Source organism: Marmota monax, unplaced genomic scaffold, assembly GCF_021218885.2.
Source record: "Marmota monax isolate L192 unplaced genomic scaffold, Marmota_monax_Labrador192_F-V1.1 WCK01_AAM20220418_F8-fsc00001, whole genome shotgun sequence".
In the NCBI taxonomy this organism is placed as follows: domain Eukaryota; kingdom Metazoa; phylum Chordata; class Mammalia; order Rodentia; family Sciuridae; genus Marmota; species Marmota monax.
Genome location: NW_026693777.1, coordinates 39,635,003 through 39,654,074, shown reverse-complemented (window position 1 = coordinate 39,654,074; position 19,072 = coordinate 39,635,003). Strand labels below are relative to the sequence as shown.

The window sequence follows — 19,072 nt, the reverse complement described above, 5'->3', positions numbered from 1 at the left end:
TGGATACAGGGTCTTGCTAAATTGCTGAGGCTGGCTTTGAACTTACAATCCTCCTTCCACAGCTTCCTAAGCCACTGGTATTACTGGTGCGCATCACCATGCCTGGCTCCAAATAAATTTTATTTGTCCTAGTTATTTCTCTGAAGATACACTAACTGAGACGCTAGTTTTAGATGGTTGTTATTTGACAATGTGCCAAATATCATAGAAACATTATTCTGTGTTTTAAAAAGTGGCTTCAAGGAAGGGAAATGTATCATTTTAATCACAGTTCTATGAAGTGTTTAATAGTATCCAAGTGATGGCATCAAATCTCATGAGAGCCTGAAAGTATGGATAGGAAGTTTTCAAATTTGTAGCATCTCTGGGGTCAGACTGGTGCTATCTATATCAGGGTCTCCACTTGGACCATGGTAAACCAATTAAGAAAAAATCCTGAGTTATCAAAGATTCTTGCTGTACTGATTGCATTTAAAACCCTTGCAATCTCTGGCTGGCTTTGGGAGTGTGCACATTATTTGAGGCCAAGCTGGACCAGTTCTTGCTAAGTCTCAACCTCTGGGCCCTAAAACTAATCTTTTCTCTGCATTTAGACTTTTCCCTATAGAATTGGCCTTATGTGGATCTGTCATTGATTACAGGGTTCAGACAAGGTAATGCTTTAAAAAGTAAAATAATTTGCAATGTTTCTGAGAATTCCAGTAGTATTTGACTAGACTTAAAATTGCCTTGCCTAGGTTCCAGTTTATCTTTGACCACATGTAGCTATAGAATCGTGGGCAAAGACTGACCATCCTAGTCTCAGTTGTCTCATTGCAAATATTTGTTTTTGGGGGACAGTGTAAGTAGGAGTTGCACTATGACCATTGTGGCTGTTGCATTGTGTTTCTGAGGGACAGTGAAAGTTCCATGCCCCTGTGGTTAAGACTCATACTAGCACCTGCTGTTTTTATCATCTTTTTTTTTTTTCCAAACCAAGTAATTGATGTCTACAATACAGACAGATTTTTGGCTAAAGAGAGTAAGACATTATGCCAATGGCAGGAAATGATGTCCTTTTGCCTGGGTAGTTTTTATGAGCAAGAATTTTATGGGTGAGAATGTCTGCTATAGGGTCATCTGCCAATCTTCTTGTAGTAGGTCCACATCCTCCTTGATTCTCCAGATAAACAGTTTTGCTTATGGATTTTGTCTACTCCTGGATGATGGTAGTATCCCAAGATTTAGCTTCCAGCATCTAGGCTCTCAGCCTTTCTCTTTTAAGTAGGAGTATGCTGGATCTACTTAGCAGAGTAGTGCCCTGTTCAGTCATGGGAAGCATGTGTAACTTCATCCATAGCATGAGTGTAAATCCAACTAGAGATGCTCTCAAAATACTTCACAGTCTTAAAACAGGAGGAGGATGCAGAGATTAGATTGAGGCCTTCAAGCAACAAGGGGTAGTAAACTAAGGGGATCATCTCTACTGCCCACAGTGGGTCCTCCAGCTGAAGTGGGCATTACAACCTCCTGGAGGGTTTATTAATGCAAATTGTTGGGTTCTACACCTAGCATTTCAGACTCAGTCGGCCTGAGAATTTGCATTTCTCACAATCTCTTAGCTGACGCTGAAGCAGCTGGACCTCATTTTGAGAAGCCAATGCCCTGCAGCTTCTTGAGTTCTCTTTAACCTTCACCACCAGAAGATTAGGATGGGGTTGGGTGATAATGGCCAGTGTAGTACGTGGGGTTGCAGTTCTGATGATGGTCAGAATGCTATGGCTTTCCTGCAGGGAACAAGACCCAGGCCAAATCATAATCATTTCCAGCTCATGGGAGGAAAGTGGAATTTTAACTACTTACTGTTCCTGAGGTTGTGTACCATTTCAAGTTAGGTCACCTGGTTGGGTGGCTTCCAAAAACACCAGCTTCAGGCCAATGGCAGAAGCAAATCCAAGGCGTTGTTAAAAATACCAGTTCTTGGTCCCTGCCCTAAGATATTTTGACTCAGTGAGTCTGAGTAAGGCTTTAGGACCTGTGTTTTTAACAATATCACCTGATCATTCAATCTTCCATATTTATTTGTTCAAAGGCTTCCTTCTCATGGTCACATAAATGTTCACTAGTGCACATCTGTGTTAAGTATCTTTCCCCAAACTCAGACTATTCCCTTGGTCAGGGGATTAGCAATCTTTTAAATGAAGCCCACCCAATCTTTCTTTCTTTTTGGTACTGGGCATTGAACCCAGGGGCGCTTAACCACTGAGCCACATAACCAGCCCTTTTTTATATTTTATTTAGAGACAGGGTCTCACTAAGTTGCTTAGGGCTTCCCTAAGTTGCTGAGGCTGGCTTTCAACTCACGATCCTCCTGTCTCAGCCTCCTGAGCAGCTGGGATTACAGGTATGCACAACCACACCTGGCACACCCAGCCTTTCTCTGTTTAGATTTTCAGCATCAGAGATAGCAGTGCTGGTAGAATCGGGCCTGTGGTTTAGTCCCTCAAACAGGCTCCTGTAGGCACTCAGGCCTTCTAAGTGTGTTTAGAGCAACACACTTAATGCGTCATTCCTGGTGTGTTTAGAGCAACTGTGTACACACAGGTGACTGACCCAGGCCAAATTATTAATATTCAAATTATTAATGGCATTATTTATACCATAGGAACCAGCTCTTAAGAGCCCCATGTAAGTGTGTTCCCTAGAGTAGAGATAGTCAGAAAGACCGAAGGGCCCTTGAGTAAGCTCATCAATCAATTCAGTCATTCATCCACCCAACATCATTGTGTATGTGCTCTGGAAAGGCATGGGGATATGCTCTTGGGATAAAAAAGATAAGCAAGAAACAGTTCTTGCCCTCAAGGAGTCCACAATCTTGAATCCTAACTTCAGATGGTGAACTATATGCTATCAGCTTTCAAATGTCCTTTGGCATGAGCAATTGTGCTAGTATACATACCTTGAGCATATGAACTGGTTTGGCACGTGTATGAGGGATTTCCAACCATTTCCAACCATCCTACACACACACACACACACACACACACACACACATACAGCCCTAAAACAAAAATACAATATCTTCTTTAATATTTATTACCTCTAGCATCATCTGCAGAATTTTATTTTAGGCTGCAAAGCATAGTTTCCTTTCAAATTTTCCTTTATGCTGTTGTTGCTACTCTATTCTGGAGTTGGTTCACAGTCCACTGGAGGAAAGAATGATGGTATTCATTGTTACGTTGGAAGAGGAAAATCCCTCTTTTTTATAGAGATATAAACACTAATATTAAAAGTATTTTGTTATTAATAAAAAGCCAGACATATTTTTATAATTATTTGTTAAATGAAATCTAAATTTAAATATTGCATAACATTTGTCTAAAATGGACTGCTTTATATTAAAATTCATGTAATGCTACCATTTCTCCAATTTAAGTCAGTCACCATCAAAGAATGTTCAAGCTTGCTATGTTTTTTTTTTTTTTTTTTGGAGCTAAATATAGTGATTCATATAGTTTGAAGGCATTATCGGACCTCTTTGCTTTTAAACAAGAGAAAATGCACTGTGGAAATGCTGTCTCTCATTTTTAAGGTCATTGATTGGGTTAAAAAGGCAAATGCCTTTTTTCGTTGAACTTCCTTCAATTAAGCCATTAACCTTTTAAAATAAGTGTATTCAAAAATCTATCAAAAAAGCTAAATGAGATTTTAACAAAATCCTGACAATTTCAGCTTAAACATATACACAGAAACCATATGTGCTTAGGAAGAAATATATACACACAGGCATTGTTTACAGAGTGTGTTTTTATATTTGGAAGACACTGAAGGAAGAGTTATTCCATACATACATTATCTGAAATGTACATTCAGATAGCCCACATAGATTTTACATTAAGAGACAGAGATATCTCTATCCACAGTAAGTAGATAGACAGACAGACAGACTTCAAACTTGCACTTGCAGTGTGTTTTTTTTTTTCCCCTCATCTCCGGGTACTGCTTTTCAAAATCGCCTCGGGCTACAGAACAGCACCTCAGATCCCCAAGGCCCACTGCCTGGCTCCTAATAGCCACTCTCCATCTGTGTCACATGAACAGCTGATGAGATCGCTCCAGTGTCTGTATTTTGGAGAGCACATCCACCCAGGTTAAAATGCTAGGGTTGCCAAGGAGCAGTCAGAAGCCATTAGTGTGGGTGAGAATTTGCCTTGCAGCAGTTCCTTGGCATGGTGGAAAGCGTGTGCACGTGTCCCTGCGTGAGCCTGTGTGTATGTGTGTGTGTGTGTGTGTGTGTGTGTGTGTTCTTGTGCAGGCGACCCCCTGGTGGACATGGGTGTGCAGGAGGGTAGGCAGATGCAGACTGGATTCTATATATCCAGTATTCAGAAAGTCAAATGCCTTTTGTTTCCCTGTACACTGGTTTGTTCTTTCACTATTTGGGGTCTCTGTTTCTCTCCCTCTTTTTTTTTTATCATAACAGAAGGCAAAGAAAAAGAGAACAGCAACTTCGGGGTCATGCTCTAGTGTTTGGGCAGATGGAAGGGAGCTGCTTTGCCTTGGGGCAGGGTGGTTGTAATGAAGTGGCCTGTCAGTCTGTAAATAGTGAGGGTCATCTCTTCCATGTGATGGAGGGTATCGCATTGCAGTGAAAATGGAAATGTCAATAAAATTAATCTGCCAGCTCTTTGCTGTGGTTTTTCTGCTTCTCTGGTCAAAGAAGGTTGAGGGTGTTTTCTGCGAGAAAGGAAAAGAACAGGTACAGGGAAGCCCACAGAGCAGATCTCAAGTTAGAAGGCCAGTGACCCAGCGGGCAGGAAGTCTGTGTTGTCGCACAGTCCAGGAGTCGGGGAGTGGGTCTGGCAATGAGCTGGTGGATCTATAGCATTCCTCGGGAAGCTCCAGAGCATCCAGCTCAGGCTACATTGAGCACAGAGTTTATTGTTTTAGGCTTTCTTGGACAAGGTTTTTACTTAGCATGGGATTTATGGCATTTACTGCTAATGAATGTCTATTCTTAAATTACAAAAACCCCCATCTCAGCGCAATTCCCAGATGTCCTTCCAGGACCCTGGCTTCTTAAACACCAGCAGGGAGCATAAACTCTCCACTTCTCTGTTTTCCTCTTTCGTGTGGCTCCAGGCTAATGATGTGCAAGGAAAACACAGCCATCTATAAAGCCCCAGTGCTGTCCCCGTATTCTTCATTTATTTTGCATTTGATTATGCCACAAGTCGGATCTTGTTTCTTTCCTTTTTTTAAAGTTATTAGTTCAAATATTAATGTAGGGATATGGCATATATTGCTGCTCTTGATTGATGCCTTCCCAAAAACAGGAAGACGTGCTCGTATGAATTTTAAGAAAGTAGGGGTCCTGCAATGCCTTGCCAGAAGAGTTTTTCAGATACATAATTTAGATGCCCTCCAGGCAGGCTTTCAAGGCATTTTTGCCGGAGGGCAAGAAAAAATAACTATGACTGTTAAAAGTAAATGATTTTTGCTAATGCACAATTAATGCCAGAGAAAAGCACAGAAGAGAAAGATGTTGATAGAAACTTCTGATTAAGTGAGCACCCCACCTTGATGTGTATCTTTTTCCCCCCTCATGATAATGATCAGTGGTGCAGAGAGCTAAAAGTTTTCATGTCATGCAAATGCCGAGTGCAGGGTCATATGAGGAGTGTGCGAATGTGCGTGCTTAGGAGGTGACAGTTCTAGGAGGGGCTGAGCAGGCAGTGCGTTATGTGCAATCAACAGTGACACAGTTACTGTCACCTATGCAGGCAGCCTAGAATATATAGACTACAGAACATTTAACTTGATTACCCTACAGTATGTGTTCACTCTGGGCATGGGGATGCATTTCCACCGAATGGGTTTTCTGATGGCGGTTTTCCCACATTGGATTCCATAATTGACAAAGAGCTACTGCACTGTGTCAAGCACACAATTATAATTGAATTAATGATATGGGCGAGTGTGAGACACACAAAATTAACATTTGAAGAGGCCTGGTTTAATTTTGTCTTTTACATATTTGTGTCTCCAATTATACTTTAATGAAAGAGAATATACCCGCTTAATGGATTTCTTTCAACAAGCTTAGCTGAGCTCGTCATTAGCCACACATTGTTGTTGGCACCCTTACTATGTTTTCTCTAATGCGTTTTCATTTCTTCCTACTAGGGGACGGTTTAGACAACAGTGTAGCTTCACCTGGTACGGGTGACGATGACGATCCAGACAAGGACAAAAAACGCCAGAAGAAAAGAGGCATTTTCCCCAAAGTAGCAACAAATATCATGAGAGCATGGCTCTTCCAGCATCTCACAGTAAGTCACAATGAGAGAGAGAGAGAGAAAAAAAGTTTTTGTTGTTTTGCTAAGTTCTTCTAGCGAATCTCACGATTAGTTTAAAAATTAAGAGTGCCTGTTTTTCTTGAAATCTGATGACCAACAAAACAGTTCAAGTGTTATCAATATTACCATGCAAACAGCATCCTCCAGTAGGTAGCAGGGTTTCATTTTAAGAGGCCAGCAGTGGACCTTACTCAAAGTGGTCAGAGATCCTAAACAGTATATATGAGTAAATGTGTTTTTTTATGCTGAATGATATGAGAGAAACCTCAGATAATGCAACCACAACTAAAGGAAACGGCTGGAAGGAAGGAGCTCACAAATCCATAAACATTGCTGATTATTAACAAAAGCCATCTCTTCCAGGAGGCAAAAAAAAAAAAAAAGTATCTTGCCACATGCATGTCCAAGCTCACAGTATCAGGTGCAGCTTTCCTTGCTGAAACAGTTTACAAACATGTCATGTATTAATATGACAAATGCTGAAGGGTTATAGGTACTATAATGCCTTTGTTTGTAAGGTGGAAATCAAAGATTTCTTTTTTGCTGTTCAAGTCCATTATCTTAAGAACTAACCCTGTTCACTTCCGGGAGAGGATTAACCATATGCAACGCTTTTAAAGTAACAATTTATCTTTATTCTCCTTTTTGCAATGGGTTTTATGTGTCAGTATATACTGTTGACTCTAAGACTCTCGTGACAAAAAAAAAATGACAATATACTTTTACAGAGGAACTAGGAATGCTTACATTTTATTGTCCACTTGGAAATTCTGAGAAAATGGTAAAAATTTCAGAGGATGCTTCTTGACATGATATTGTTTTCAGACCATTCTGTTTCGGCTAATGCTTAAAAACAGAGGAGCATGTTGGAAGCTGAAGGTCTTTGATTATCCAACTTGTGTGTCGCCATGCTGAATGACATTAGTTACAGTGTCATGGGTCCAGCACAAGGTTCCACTTTTATTTATGATGGTGGCTGCTGATCTGCTCTTCTCACCGGAGCTGCAGAGGGCAAGGGGTGGTGCAGTGGTGAGGAGGGAAAAGTGATAGATTCACATTCCTAAATCGGCCATTTTGATGTAAGGACATTAGTAGCAAACTAAGGTGTATCGATCTGGCCTGTGGTGTCAGGATTAGCTGGGAGAACCAACGAGGCTGCTGTGGTAGTGGTTATTCTTGCCTTGCAGCTATGGCCATTTCAAAGGTCAGGGCCCTGCACGACTCGGCTCAGAGGAATTAGACAGAACATGCGGTCTCTGGGCTGATTACTTAACCAAAGACAAAATAATGAGTCCTAAGCAAATACTGACTAATTGAAAGGGCTGTAAATCCATTACATATTGGTCAGGGATAATCAGGAGTATTTAATCACTTTTATCTATTCAGGAGCACTGAAGCTGCAACAGCAAAGCCCTGAACCTTGCCATGTGGTTATTATTCTCATCATTATCAAAATTACTTCACAGCTGTTCTTTGCTACATCACCTCAGCTGGAGATTTACTAACCTGTAAAATGTTTTTAATTTGGAAGTCGAGTGAGTGTGAGGGGAGGGTTTTCTCATTTTTAACCCGAGGTTTGTTTGGTTAGAGTAGCAACTAAGACAGACGGGGTAGCCGCCTATGGCAGACGGGCTGCTTTCTCCTGACCAGCTCACCTGGCTGCTTTCCTCGCCCCCGTCCTCTGTCATGCTCTGCTTTTACTGGTCGAAAATAAAGACTTGGACAGTTGCTTTTCTAAGCAAACACCTGCATGTGTTTTCAGCCTCTGTGTCATCCAAACCAATGTCACAGAATAGCAGAACCTAGAGGATTTGGCTGCTGTGTTTACCAGTGAGGAAACTGAGACCCAGAAAGGGAAGCAACCAGCTGAAGGTCAAGCTGAGTCCAGGACCCAAGCCTTCCGAGTCACCACCTCATGTATTTTTTCACCATGTTATGATGACTTTGCTAAACTCATTATCATCTTTAGCAGTTGCATAGAAATCTCACAGTCTCTGCCATCAAAACACTCAGAGTCAGAGGGGGGAAATATGGAGAAGCCGAGTGCTGTTTTCTTTGCTTGATTTTAAAACTTCCTGTTCCCCCAGCCTTTCTGCCCATATTCCGTGGGTTGATTCTCACGTGGAAGTGTCAGGAGCCTCGGTAGTTTTCTTGCCTTGTCCCGAGAAGCTCATATCTCCTATCTCCTTGTTGGGGAATGTGCCACCATGCACTGTGGCCACTGGCTGAGAATCGTGGGTGACCAAGGATTCCAGGGCATTTGGTTCTATTGTACTGTGAACTAACTGTAAGAAGTTATCCTCACCCCAGTAGAGCATTCATCTAGTTAAATGTGTACAAGGCTTTGTGCAGAATTCTCTGTTCAACTAAAGTGTTTAATGAATGTCTATCCTTGGGGTGGGGAGAAGACTCAAATAACCAGAGCCCGGGAATCAAGAAACCTGCATTTCAAGTTCAGTTCGCCCCTGTAAAAAGGCTGAATCTCTGTTAAGCCCAGTGAGTTCTCTGGACTTTCGTCTTCCTTGTTTTCCAAATGAGAGGGACACATTGCAGCATCTGTAGCCTCCTTTCCTTGATCCTACATTCTGGTGCTGCTCAGGGACATTAAGTCAGAGCCAGGCTCTGCCTCAGCCTCTATCACCCTTTCCTCTCCCCTTCCTCCACTTTACTGTTCACTAAGTGCTTTATTTTCTCTTCCCCATGACCTTCTTTCACAACTTGGCCCCTTCATTACTTTCTCCCACTGGCCTTGTCTCCCATCCTCCTTATCTTTTCTGCATCTCCCTTGTATCTTAAGGAAATCCCCGTGGCCCCCGCCCCCCCCCCCCCCCCCCCCCCGTTTCTCTTTGAAAATGTTTTCCCTCTTCATTCACACTTTACTCCCACCGGAGAGAAGAGGTTCAGTAACTTTGATGAGGATGGTCCTGTAAAACTTTTAGTTTCCAATCTTTAATGAGCTCAAAGATTTACTCAGCTGTAATTCTGAGCTCAGAAACCAAGAATAGAGAGCCCTAACTAGCGACATGTTAATTTAGACTTCTTTTCTTATATGCACTAACAGGCATGAGGAAGTCCTTGGAAATAGAGATGCCCCAGTATATTTTTCTGTCATTTAATTAATTTCAACTTTCAAAGTGAAATGTTGGCTAGAGCTCACTGAAAATAGATGTAGTCTAAATTATTATTTCATGTAAATTTCTTTACAAGTGCATGATTCAATGTGCATTCCTCCATTATTAGTCTCTTTAACATTATTTCAAACTGGTTTGTTCCCTTTTGTGCAGTATGTCCTGTTCTTGTATTACAATAATCCCCGATGTACCCTTTTTTCTTTCTTTTTTAAAAAAGAAGCTAATTGAATTATCTCATTATTTTAATTTGTTAAGCAAATGTATTTTGCATCTCAGGATGTGTTCTTAAAGAAGGGGGCTGCTGAGGCTTTGCCCCCTGAATGGGCCATTGGCCCATTTTGACATTCATGCATTCATTAACTAGTAGAACATAAAAGAACTCTGGTTGTATTTTTTTTTCCAAACACCCAACCAGCATGGAGCAACTTTTTCCAATAAGCCACAGGGGTCTCTCTACATATGTTCTCAACTGCAAGCTATTGTCACCTATTTTGAATACCTCAAAAGGCCCAGAGGGGAAAAAAAGCCCACCTCAACAAAGGCCAACTGTAGCAATTGTTAAGTCTTAGTCTCAATATGACAAAAATCATTAACCTTCGTTTTTTCTTGGAAGAACAAATTCCACTACAACTGTAACAGTTAAAACAATCTCTGAAATTCCTGTGTACTACCAACTTTAGGGGGGAAAGGGTAACAAATGTTGATAACTGGTTACAACATGAAGAAAATATTTAAATTAAATCCAAAGTGGAATTTTAAAACCTCAAGCTATTTGATGAATTAGAGAGTTTCCATGTTCAGAGTCAAACACTTTGAATTGGCTTCCTCTGAGTTTCCATAATTACTTTATAGTGTCTAACCACCTATTTCCAGAATATCTTAATAAAAAAAAAAAACTCCTTTAGAAAATTCACAATAATTTTTAGGAAATAAACTCATAAGTATTTTTTTAGAAATTCAACTAACAAAGATGTTGTACATACATTACTCTCTTCCATTGGTCAATGGCTCTGCCTGGCTTCTCTGGCTAAGAAATATAGAGAAAACTGGAGAAAGAATCTATTAGAAATGTATGTGCTTTTCTAGAAAGGCCTCAATGTAAAAAAAAAAAAAAGGAAATCAAATTGTAGGAAAGTATATTCCTTTTGCTAACACATTGGAGATTATGATATCATAAAAGTAAGCTTGCCATTACAACTATTTTTATTTGACTTCAAAGATAGTCAAAGAAAGAAACAGCAATAATACCCAGGCTGATAGTTTATTTATAACCATGAAGAACTCCTCCCCACCAAGAATCCCTCATTGATCCCACTTGGGCTCTCAGGCACACTTTTGAGAGCCCCCCTGGTTGTGTTGCAGAGAGCTTACTTTTTTATGGAAGAAGAACAGGAAGTGCTCACACCCAAAGACCACACTGGCTCCCACCAGTTTTTAACTAAAGGTCTTATTTGAAAACACAGGGATAAAACTCATCTGTTGAAGATGTGTGTACTGAATCAGAAGAAAGTTTTACTTAAATGTGACATAACATCATGCAGCCTTCTTAAAATCACAGGTTATAGACACTGTGCCCTTTGTCTGTGGCAAAATGCTTTGCCCCTCTTCATAGCTGTAGGTGTGGGAAAGAGAAATGAAGCCGACCACTCAGTTTTCACTTATTTCATATCTTGCCTATTAGAATGTGTTTCATGAGATTTGGTAAAGGTCTGAGTTTGGTAATAAAAATATGTTTTAACATACATCATCCTTCTGAGTCAGTGTTCCCAAGTTATGAGTAAATACAGTTGTGTCTTGCTTTAGAGAAACATATCTCTTCAGTGAGTTCATCAAGATCTTGTTACAGCAAAATTAGTTATCTCCAATTTGTTATTGCACTGTATGTGTGAACACACATACACACACATGTGTGCACAGAGGGAGAAAAGGAAGGGGGGAGGGAGATAGACTAATTTTGCTTTTTAACTATTACTTTTCTTTTTTTTTTTCGAGAGAGAGAGAGAGAAAAAAATTTTTAATATTTATTTTTTAGTTTTTGGTGGACACAACATCTTTATTTTATTTTTATGTGGTGCTGAGGATTGAACCCAGCGCCGCACGCGTGCCAGGAGAGCGCGCTACTGCTTGAGCCACATCCCCAGCCCTTAACTATTTCTTTTCATCTTGAACAGATCCTGATGGATTCTTTTCTTAAATGAGGGAGTGGAATGTTTAGGTTGAGAGCACAGGGTGTGGAATGTGCAATATAGTAAATTTTTTTTAAGACATAACTCTGAGCCTTATTTTCCATATCTGTACAATGGGGATAATTCTAGACACACCTAATAGAGTTATTATGGGGTTAAATGAGATACTCATATGTACTTAATATAAAGTAACTATAATTCTTGGTTTAATCTAGTTATATGGCTAGCGAGAAGCATTGCTTCATGGACATGGGCATCGGAAGTTACTACATCCTTTCCTGGCACTGTATGAGACAGGGAGACAAATAAGTCCCCAACACCTGCTAGTAGGAGAGAACATGCTCTAAACCTCACTTTCTAAAAGCTGAATCAACATTTTCTGGCAGCTTGTGGATGCTAGGTGAGAGCATCCTGGAGTCCTGGTATCAATCAGAAACAGAGTATCCTGGTGAGCCTTCTGGGATGGAGTGGGAGGTGGAGAAGAAACTGGTGATGCCTCAACTGGACCTTGGTTTATTAGAGAAAGCTCCTTTCACCCTTTGGGTTCTGGTCAATGGAATACAGACTTGCCTGCTTCCTCAGAGTGTTCAAGTCTAGACTCTCTAAGAGACACTGTGGAATGAATTTCAGAAAGCCGGAGGGGCACTGACTATGAAATTAGACCTGGGTTTGGGCTCTCTGGTCTTGGGTAAGTCATTCGGTCTTTCTGAATCTGTTTCTTACCTTCAAACTGAAAATAGTAGATATCTGCCCTACCTACTGGTGGGATTGCTGTGTGGCTCCAAAGACACAGTCAGTTGGTATGCTCCAACATGGTGCACAGATTCAAGTATTTTGGAATTTTGATTGTGTGCTTGGTTTTCCAGCTGCTGGAGGCCTCCGGTGTCTCATAGACACTGGTGAGGTTAAATGCATAGTACTGCCTACCTCATTTATCCTATGCCAATGGCTGTACTTATCCATTTCCAAAAGCATATCCATGAGAACACTGTGACTATTTTATCAGTAGACATCTTTTTAAGGACCTTGAATAACTGGTTAACTTAATCAGTATTTCCTAGATACTAGTTATTTCTACTAGAAAATTAGTGCCTCTATGATTCGGAGATTGGTCTACTTAAAAACTAATAGCTATGGGCCAAATTCATACCAAATATGAAATGCTGGCTTTATTTATACGGTAAGAGGCGAGATAGCCTTTCTCATATTCAGAGATGCAAATGTGCACAGAATACAAGTGAGGCTCACAGGCTGAGGAATCCTAATGTGGATGCACATGCAGAACACAGCTGAAAAACACCAGCAGAGAGGGAACTTCCCTCTCACACGCAGAGGAGTAAGGCTGCCCCTCACGGAGCCCTCGCATTGTTTTCCTGCTTGCCAGGAGAAAACATCTGTGAGTTATTTGAATGGAACCTTATACTGGAGATCACTTGAATTGGTGTCATCCCTGTTTAATTTCAGGAAATGATGTCACAATGCATTAAATAACAATGCTGGGTGATTTATTTTCCCGTGGACATGCTGTCCTAAGCATTCCTCTTCTCTTGCAATGTTTCCAATTAACTGTAAGCTTGAGTGTTCTTCCTATTTCATAATGATTTTGAGGGGTGGGGGCAGGAGATTGGGGTGGGAAGAGGAATAATTTCTGAGGTTGCTGAGGTTCAGAGCTAATGGCACATCCATCATGTGCTTATTGGGACAGGAGAGTACTAAAAGTCCGGGTTGTGATCACCAGTGGCAACCTGCAATAGTGTTGTCTGGCTGTAAAGAATGTCTGAGAAAGAAAGCCTGCATGTTCTGGTGCTAGCTGTCTCCAGAGCCTCTAGATAATTCTAATATCGACCTTCATACTGTAGCTTCTGCCTTTATTAAAGTTTCTATGCACTCCCTTCTTCAGTAAAGAATAGAGGACATAAGTCAATTCTGTGTACCATCTGTCGGCGTTTTTACAATTTCTCAAATTAAAGAGACAGGCCAAGAAATTTAATGTTGTGTTGAATCCTAGAAACTCTTCTAGAAGAAAGAATATCACAACTGAATTGACTCTGTCTCGAGGGGAACATTGGAAGCTTCTGTGTCATAACCTTTGACTCGTAGTTCCAATTTGGTATTTAGAATTGGATCATGAGGGCTTCTGCAGAGGGGAGACTGAGGGTTTGGGATTCAGCAGCCTTTGTTCACATGGGTGCTGACTGACATTGAGGCAAAGTCAATGGTGAGGTGGTGGTCCAATGGCTTTTCATGGGGGTGAGGAGGTACATGGTGTCCCCTATGCAAAAGCATTTCAGGACACAACATTTTGATGTACTGCAGACAGTCCAGATTAGAAAAAAGTTTACCTGAGACATGCTAAGAAAATTAACTCCCAGATTGTGAGCTACTAACTGACAGTCATTTAAAAAAAAATAGTCAATGACTGTTAGGCAGGGCAGAGGGTTTTTAGGGCACTTAAAGTACACTGTATGATATTATAATGGTGAATACATGTCATTATACATTTGTCCAAACCTGTAGAATGTACACCGTCAAAAATGAACCCTAATGTTAGCTGTGAACTCTGGGTGATAATGATGTGTCAGCATAGTTTCATTTTTATTATAATATATGTACCACTGTGAATGGGGTATGATAAGGGGGGGGGGTATACTGGAGGCAGAGGCAAGATGTATGTGGGGAAATCTCCATGCCTTCCTCCCAATTTTGCTGAGAACCTAAAACTAATCTAAAAAAATGAAGCCTATTTTAAAAAATAAGTAATTGAGTGAGAGGATTGAAGAATGAAATGCTTACTAAATTACCATTAAAAAGAAGCAAAAATAATTATTAGCTCAAAGTTTACCATCCATTTTTATAAAACATCACTTGAAGTATAATTGTTTAGAAATAAGTGGAAGAATTCAAGGAGATGGGGAATTCAGGACCCTTGAATAAAGGAAAATAGAAGGCATGTGCATATGTGAATATTCAGCTCTTTAAAATTCTAAGAATAGAGTACCATTAAATTCTGTTTGGTGAAACCCCTGAATATTCATTCAAATCATAGAAAAACTTTTCCATTTCTTCATTCCACATGACCATCGTTTTCAAGAGTGTTTTGTGAAGAAGTAGAATTATTAGAAATTAGAGGCCAGGTTTCCTGGGCTATGAGAGCAGTGACTATCCTTCAGCTTTGTGGCAGGACAGGGTCATAAAGTGATCTTATTTGTTCAGGATCAATTTTGAGTTTACAGACTGTTACTGCACAGATTTTCAGAGGACTCCTGGAAGTCCTGCCTTCTCTGAACTGTAGTCTGTTTTTGCAATTTGGAACAGATTATGAAGTGTAAAGATGATATCCAGCCCTACTGCTCCTGTTAAGAAATACAGACTTGGGTAGGAAGCATTAAGTTGGTTGAATGGAATTTGCCTTATTACGTTTATGTGCTGCGTGCCACTTTCTAAATTGATTGGCAGCAGTTGTTTACAATACGCAAAGTAATCACTGGCACCCTTTAAAGGTGTATTATCCTTTTAAAATATAATAGTAATGCCATTTTCATGCTTTTACATTTGCTATTCATATTTTGAATTGCCAAGTCCCAAATCTGCCAGCTAATTTAAGTTGTCTTTATCTAATCGTAGATAAGTTGTCAAGTCACAATTTAATGGCAGATAATTTTTTGTAAACTATAGTTTCACTTCTTGGTTATAATAGATAACACAAACATTTGTGAATCTGACTTGAGTGTCCACACAAAAAAATTTACAACTCAACAGATTATTGTTGTGGGATACTGGGATGACAGAAAATGAAGATATATTATTACTTAACTATTCTGAGCATTATAGGACATTAACATGGACCAACAACCAGCCCTTTTCCAATCATTGCCCCAAATTTGCTGAAATATGATTTGCCTAACATAACTAGATAATGAAGATACACTCCTGCTAATCCCTGCACCAAATCTTGTTGATACTCTTAATTTCAATACCACAGTTATCTTATTATAATATGACTGTCTAGATTTTTTTTTTCTTTTCTTTGAAGTACACCTCTACTGTTGTAAATAAACCAGAATTAGTTTTGGCTTGAAAATATATAGCAATTTCATAAGTAATAATTTAGAAAGGGATTCTCCCATGACTTTGGTCATACTACAACGGTAAAATTAAAATGGCTTATTTCTTTTTCTAGAATATATGGTGTGACTCTGTCACAAGCTGACAATAAATAACCCAAGTGTTCTGGGGGTGGTGCTACTCTGGTCTTTTAAAAAGAAAAAGTTTTTTTTTTTTTTTAATCAATAGATGAGATGAATGCTGGATTATTCCCTGTAGGTTTGGAGACACGTTGGAATTCTCTATAAAAGCAGTCTTATTTTTTTCCCTATGGTGAAAAGTTATAGGTTCCATTTCAGTGTTTCAAGATACCTGCAGGCAGCTCATGAGTTGTTACACTTGTTTTAAGCCCTGCCTCACAGTGGATTTTTTTAAAAACATGCTAAGGGAGCATGGAAATATGGGGTCATTATTAGTCAATTATAGGCTCAGTTTTTGCATTAGTTTCTGCAAAGCCTAACTTGAGAGCTGTGTGGCAAAATCTCACTGATTATTTGATAGCTCTTTGATAAAGACCGCTCTTATAGCTTAATCCCAAAGCTTTTATGTTCACTGGTGAACTGTTTAAGTGATTATCAAATATGACTGTGTTCCCATGCAGGCATCAGGTTTTTGTATGTTTGTTTATTTTTCCCTGAGGAACTGAAGGTTGAACCCAGGGTTTCACATATACTAGGCAAGTGGTCCATCACTGAGCTACATCCCTGGATCAAGGTATCAATTTTCAGATGGCTTCCTGTGCCCATCTGAGAATTTTATATATATATATATAAATTTTATATACATGTAGAATTATATATATATATATATATATATATATATATATATATATATATATATACTCTTGTCGATGGCGACCCCAAACATCCCCATGCTTGTTTGAAAAGACTGTATAATCAGTTAAATAAAACCAGTAAATTCTCATGAATCTATGGTTCAACCATTTTGGAATAGATAATGGATATGTTTATATTTTAAAAAACTAGTGATTTTCTATCTTCAGATAATGAGGACAACCTGTTAATTCTATGTGTTTACCAAAACAATCACTTCAGGACACAGTGAAATAAATACTTACTGTGTGTAAGGCTATATGTCAGAGAGGGAGTAGGTTAAGCTCAGCTCAGCTTTTTGCCTGTTTTCTTACCTCATTGTTTTGAGGGTTACCTGAGATTAGAAATACTCCCTTGGAAAAGGGTAAAATAATAGACTATTATAAAATGATATCCATGAATGTTTTCATATAATGTACTGGAATAATGAATTTGCTTTATCTTAACTCCATGAAACCTGGACTTAGGTATGGGTGAAACACTCATCAAAGAAAAAATATTGTGCTTGTGTCTTCTGATATAAGACTGGAATGGAAATCAAATCCTATAGATAGCATGATGTGTAGAAGAAGAAAGGCAAAGACCTTAGAGACCACTCATACTGTGTCATAGCTTCAGTGGTATCATGAGTCAACGCAATTTGTAAAAATGTGCACACTCAAATTGAAGAGAAAAAAATAGGTGACAGCAAACTAACCTTGTAATAAACTCATTCTTACTGATGTTAGTATAGCTTTGGAACAAACTGTAAGGTGATTTGTACATCTTTGTCCATAAGCTCTTCATCCTGAGAATTGATTGGTCCACCAGCCTGCACTATTCATTCTGGCCAAGCTGGTGGGAAGAACAGTTTCATGTCTCTAAACTGGCTGTCTTGTTGACCTGCTCTAAGCAAGGTGGAAGGACTCCTGTGACAGAGGCAGAATTATCTCATTGCAGTAAGAAACTGGTGGGATAATTTTTTTTCTTTGAAGATAGTTTTGATCTAAATCAGGCTTTCTATGATTCTCCACTCAGAGGTTTTCAGATTTTATAGCTCTTGAGGCAGACTCTGTTTCAGCTAAAGCATACAATATGAATGGGAGAAGAGCAAAGAAAGCTTTGAAAGGTATATTGAGGACTCAGGTTTGGACACATTAGGTTTATGTCTAAATGGGAGAACTTCTATGGAAGTTGGAAATTGATTGCATGACAGTTTGAGAGCTGGGCTGATTTTTTGTAGAAGTCATGTTTGGTATACCATTTATTAAGGTTAGTAAGGGAGAGAGTACAGAGAGAGAAGCCAGTTAGTCTTCCTAAGACTACATTGAAGAGTGGGGAGAGGAATTAATGACCAGAAATAAAGACATCAGACCAAATATAATCAAATCAAGTGAGGAGGAAAGGAGTTTCAAAGCAGGGGAAGTTGATTGTATAGAAAGATCAAGGACAAGGATGACTAAAAATAAGCCTTTCAATTTGGCACTTAGGGGTCATGGTCTACCTTTGAATTCTGCAGCCTGATGAATGAGTTGGCAAAGTTGGAAGGGAACAAAAAAAGAATAGAAGACAGGGCATTGGGGTAGCAGAGGGCTTTTCAGCAATGGGATATGAGGTTCATCGCAGAGGAGAGGGATCCAAGGGGAGAGATTGAAGTGTGGGTTTAGGGAACAGAAAGAATGACAGTGGATAACACAAGGTAGTAAGGAAGAAGGTGAAGTCAAAATCCCGTTGAAATTGTACATTGGAGGCAGAAGCATTTTTACAGATGGAAAGAACACTGATGGAATTCAGGAAAGGGCTCCTCTAGGAGCATGACTGGGACCAGTGGAGAGTATGGTGGAAATGAATTAGGAGCAAAGTGCCCATGGTGGAATGGACTCTCCACAGCCTTGCATCCTTTTTAAGGCAGTGTGTAGCAACCCAGAAACAAGAGAGACAAGAGCAAATAACAGGACAACACAAATCTAGATAGACTGGGAGGAAGGGGAGGGGAGAGGGCATGGGGGCAAGAAGGATGGTGGAATGAGATGGACATTATTACCCTAGGAACATGTTTTACTGCACATGTGGTACAACTCTACATCCTGTACAACTAGAGAAATGAAAAATTGTGCTGTACAGTGAATTGAAATGCATTCTGCTGTCATGTATAACTATTTAGAACAAATTTTAAAAATAAGATATATATATATATATATATATATATATATGTTAAACCTGTATGGATAACATGTGGGAAAGGGATGGAGTTAGATAAATCTTGGAACGGTGGCTGGTAAATAAAAATTTCAGTGAGATATTCTTTTCTGGTATCATGACAGAAAAACAATCCTACAGTTCATCTGAATGATTAAGCAATCAAGAAAATTCAAGATGTTTCTGGAAAAGTGAGGGAGGTCTTGCACCAAGTGATAAAATACATTATAAAGTTAAATGATGTGGTACTAGGTAACCCAATAGACAGGATGGTCATTTGAATAATAAAAAATTCACAA

General features: G+C 39.5%; 1 protein-coding gene across 9 annotated transcripts in view; it reads left to right on the top strand.

Moving 5' to 3' along the window:
• The window catches only part of Meis2 (Meis homeobox 2), a 204,317-nt gene that overhangs the window by 55,966 nt on the left and 129,279 nt on the right, over nt 1–19,072 (top strand). For all 9 annotated transcript variants that reach the window (XM_046461403.2, XM_046461405.2, XM_046461406.2 and 6 more), the window contains one exon: nt 6,169–6,314. In XM_046461403.2, coding sequence (XP_046317359.1) covers nt 6,169–6,314 — 146 coding nt within the window. The remainder of the gene's footprint in view (nt 1–6,168; nt 6,315–19,072) is intronic.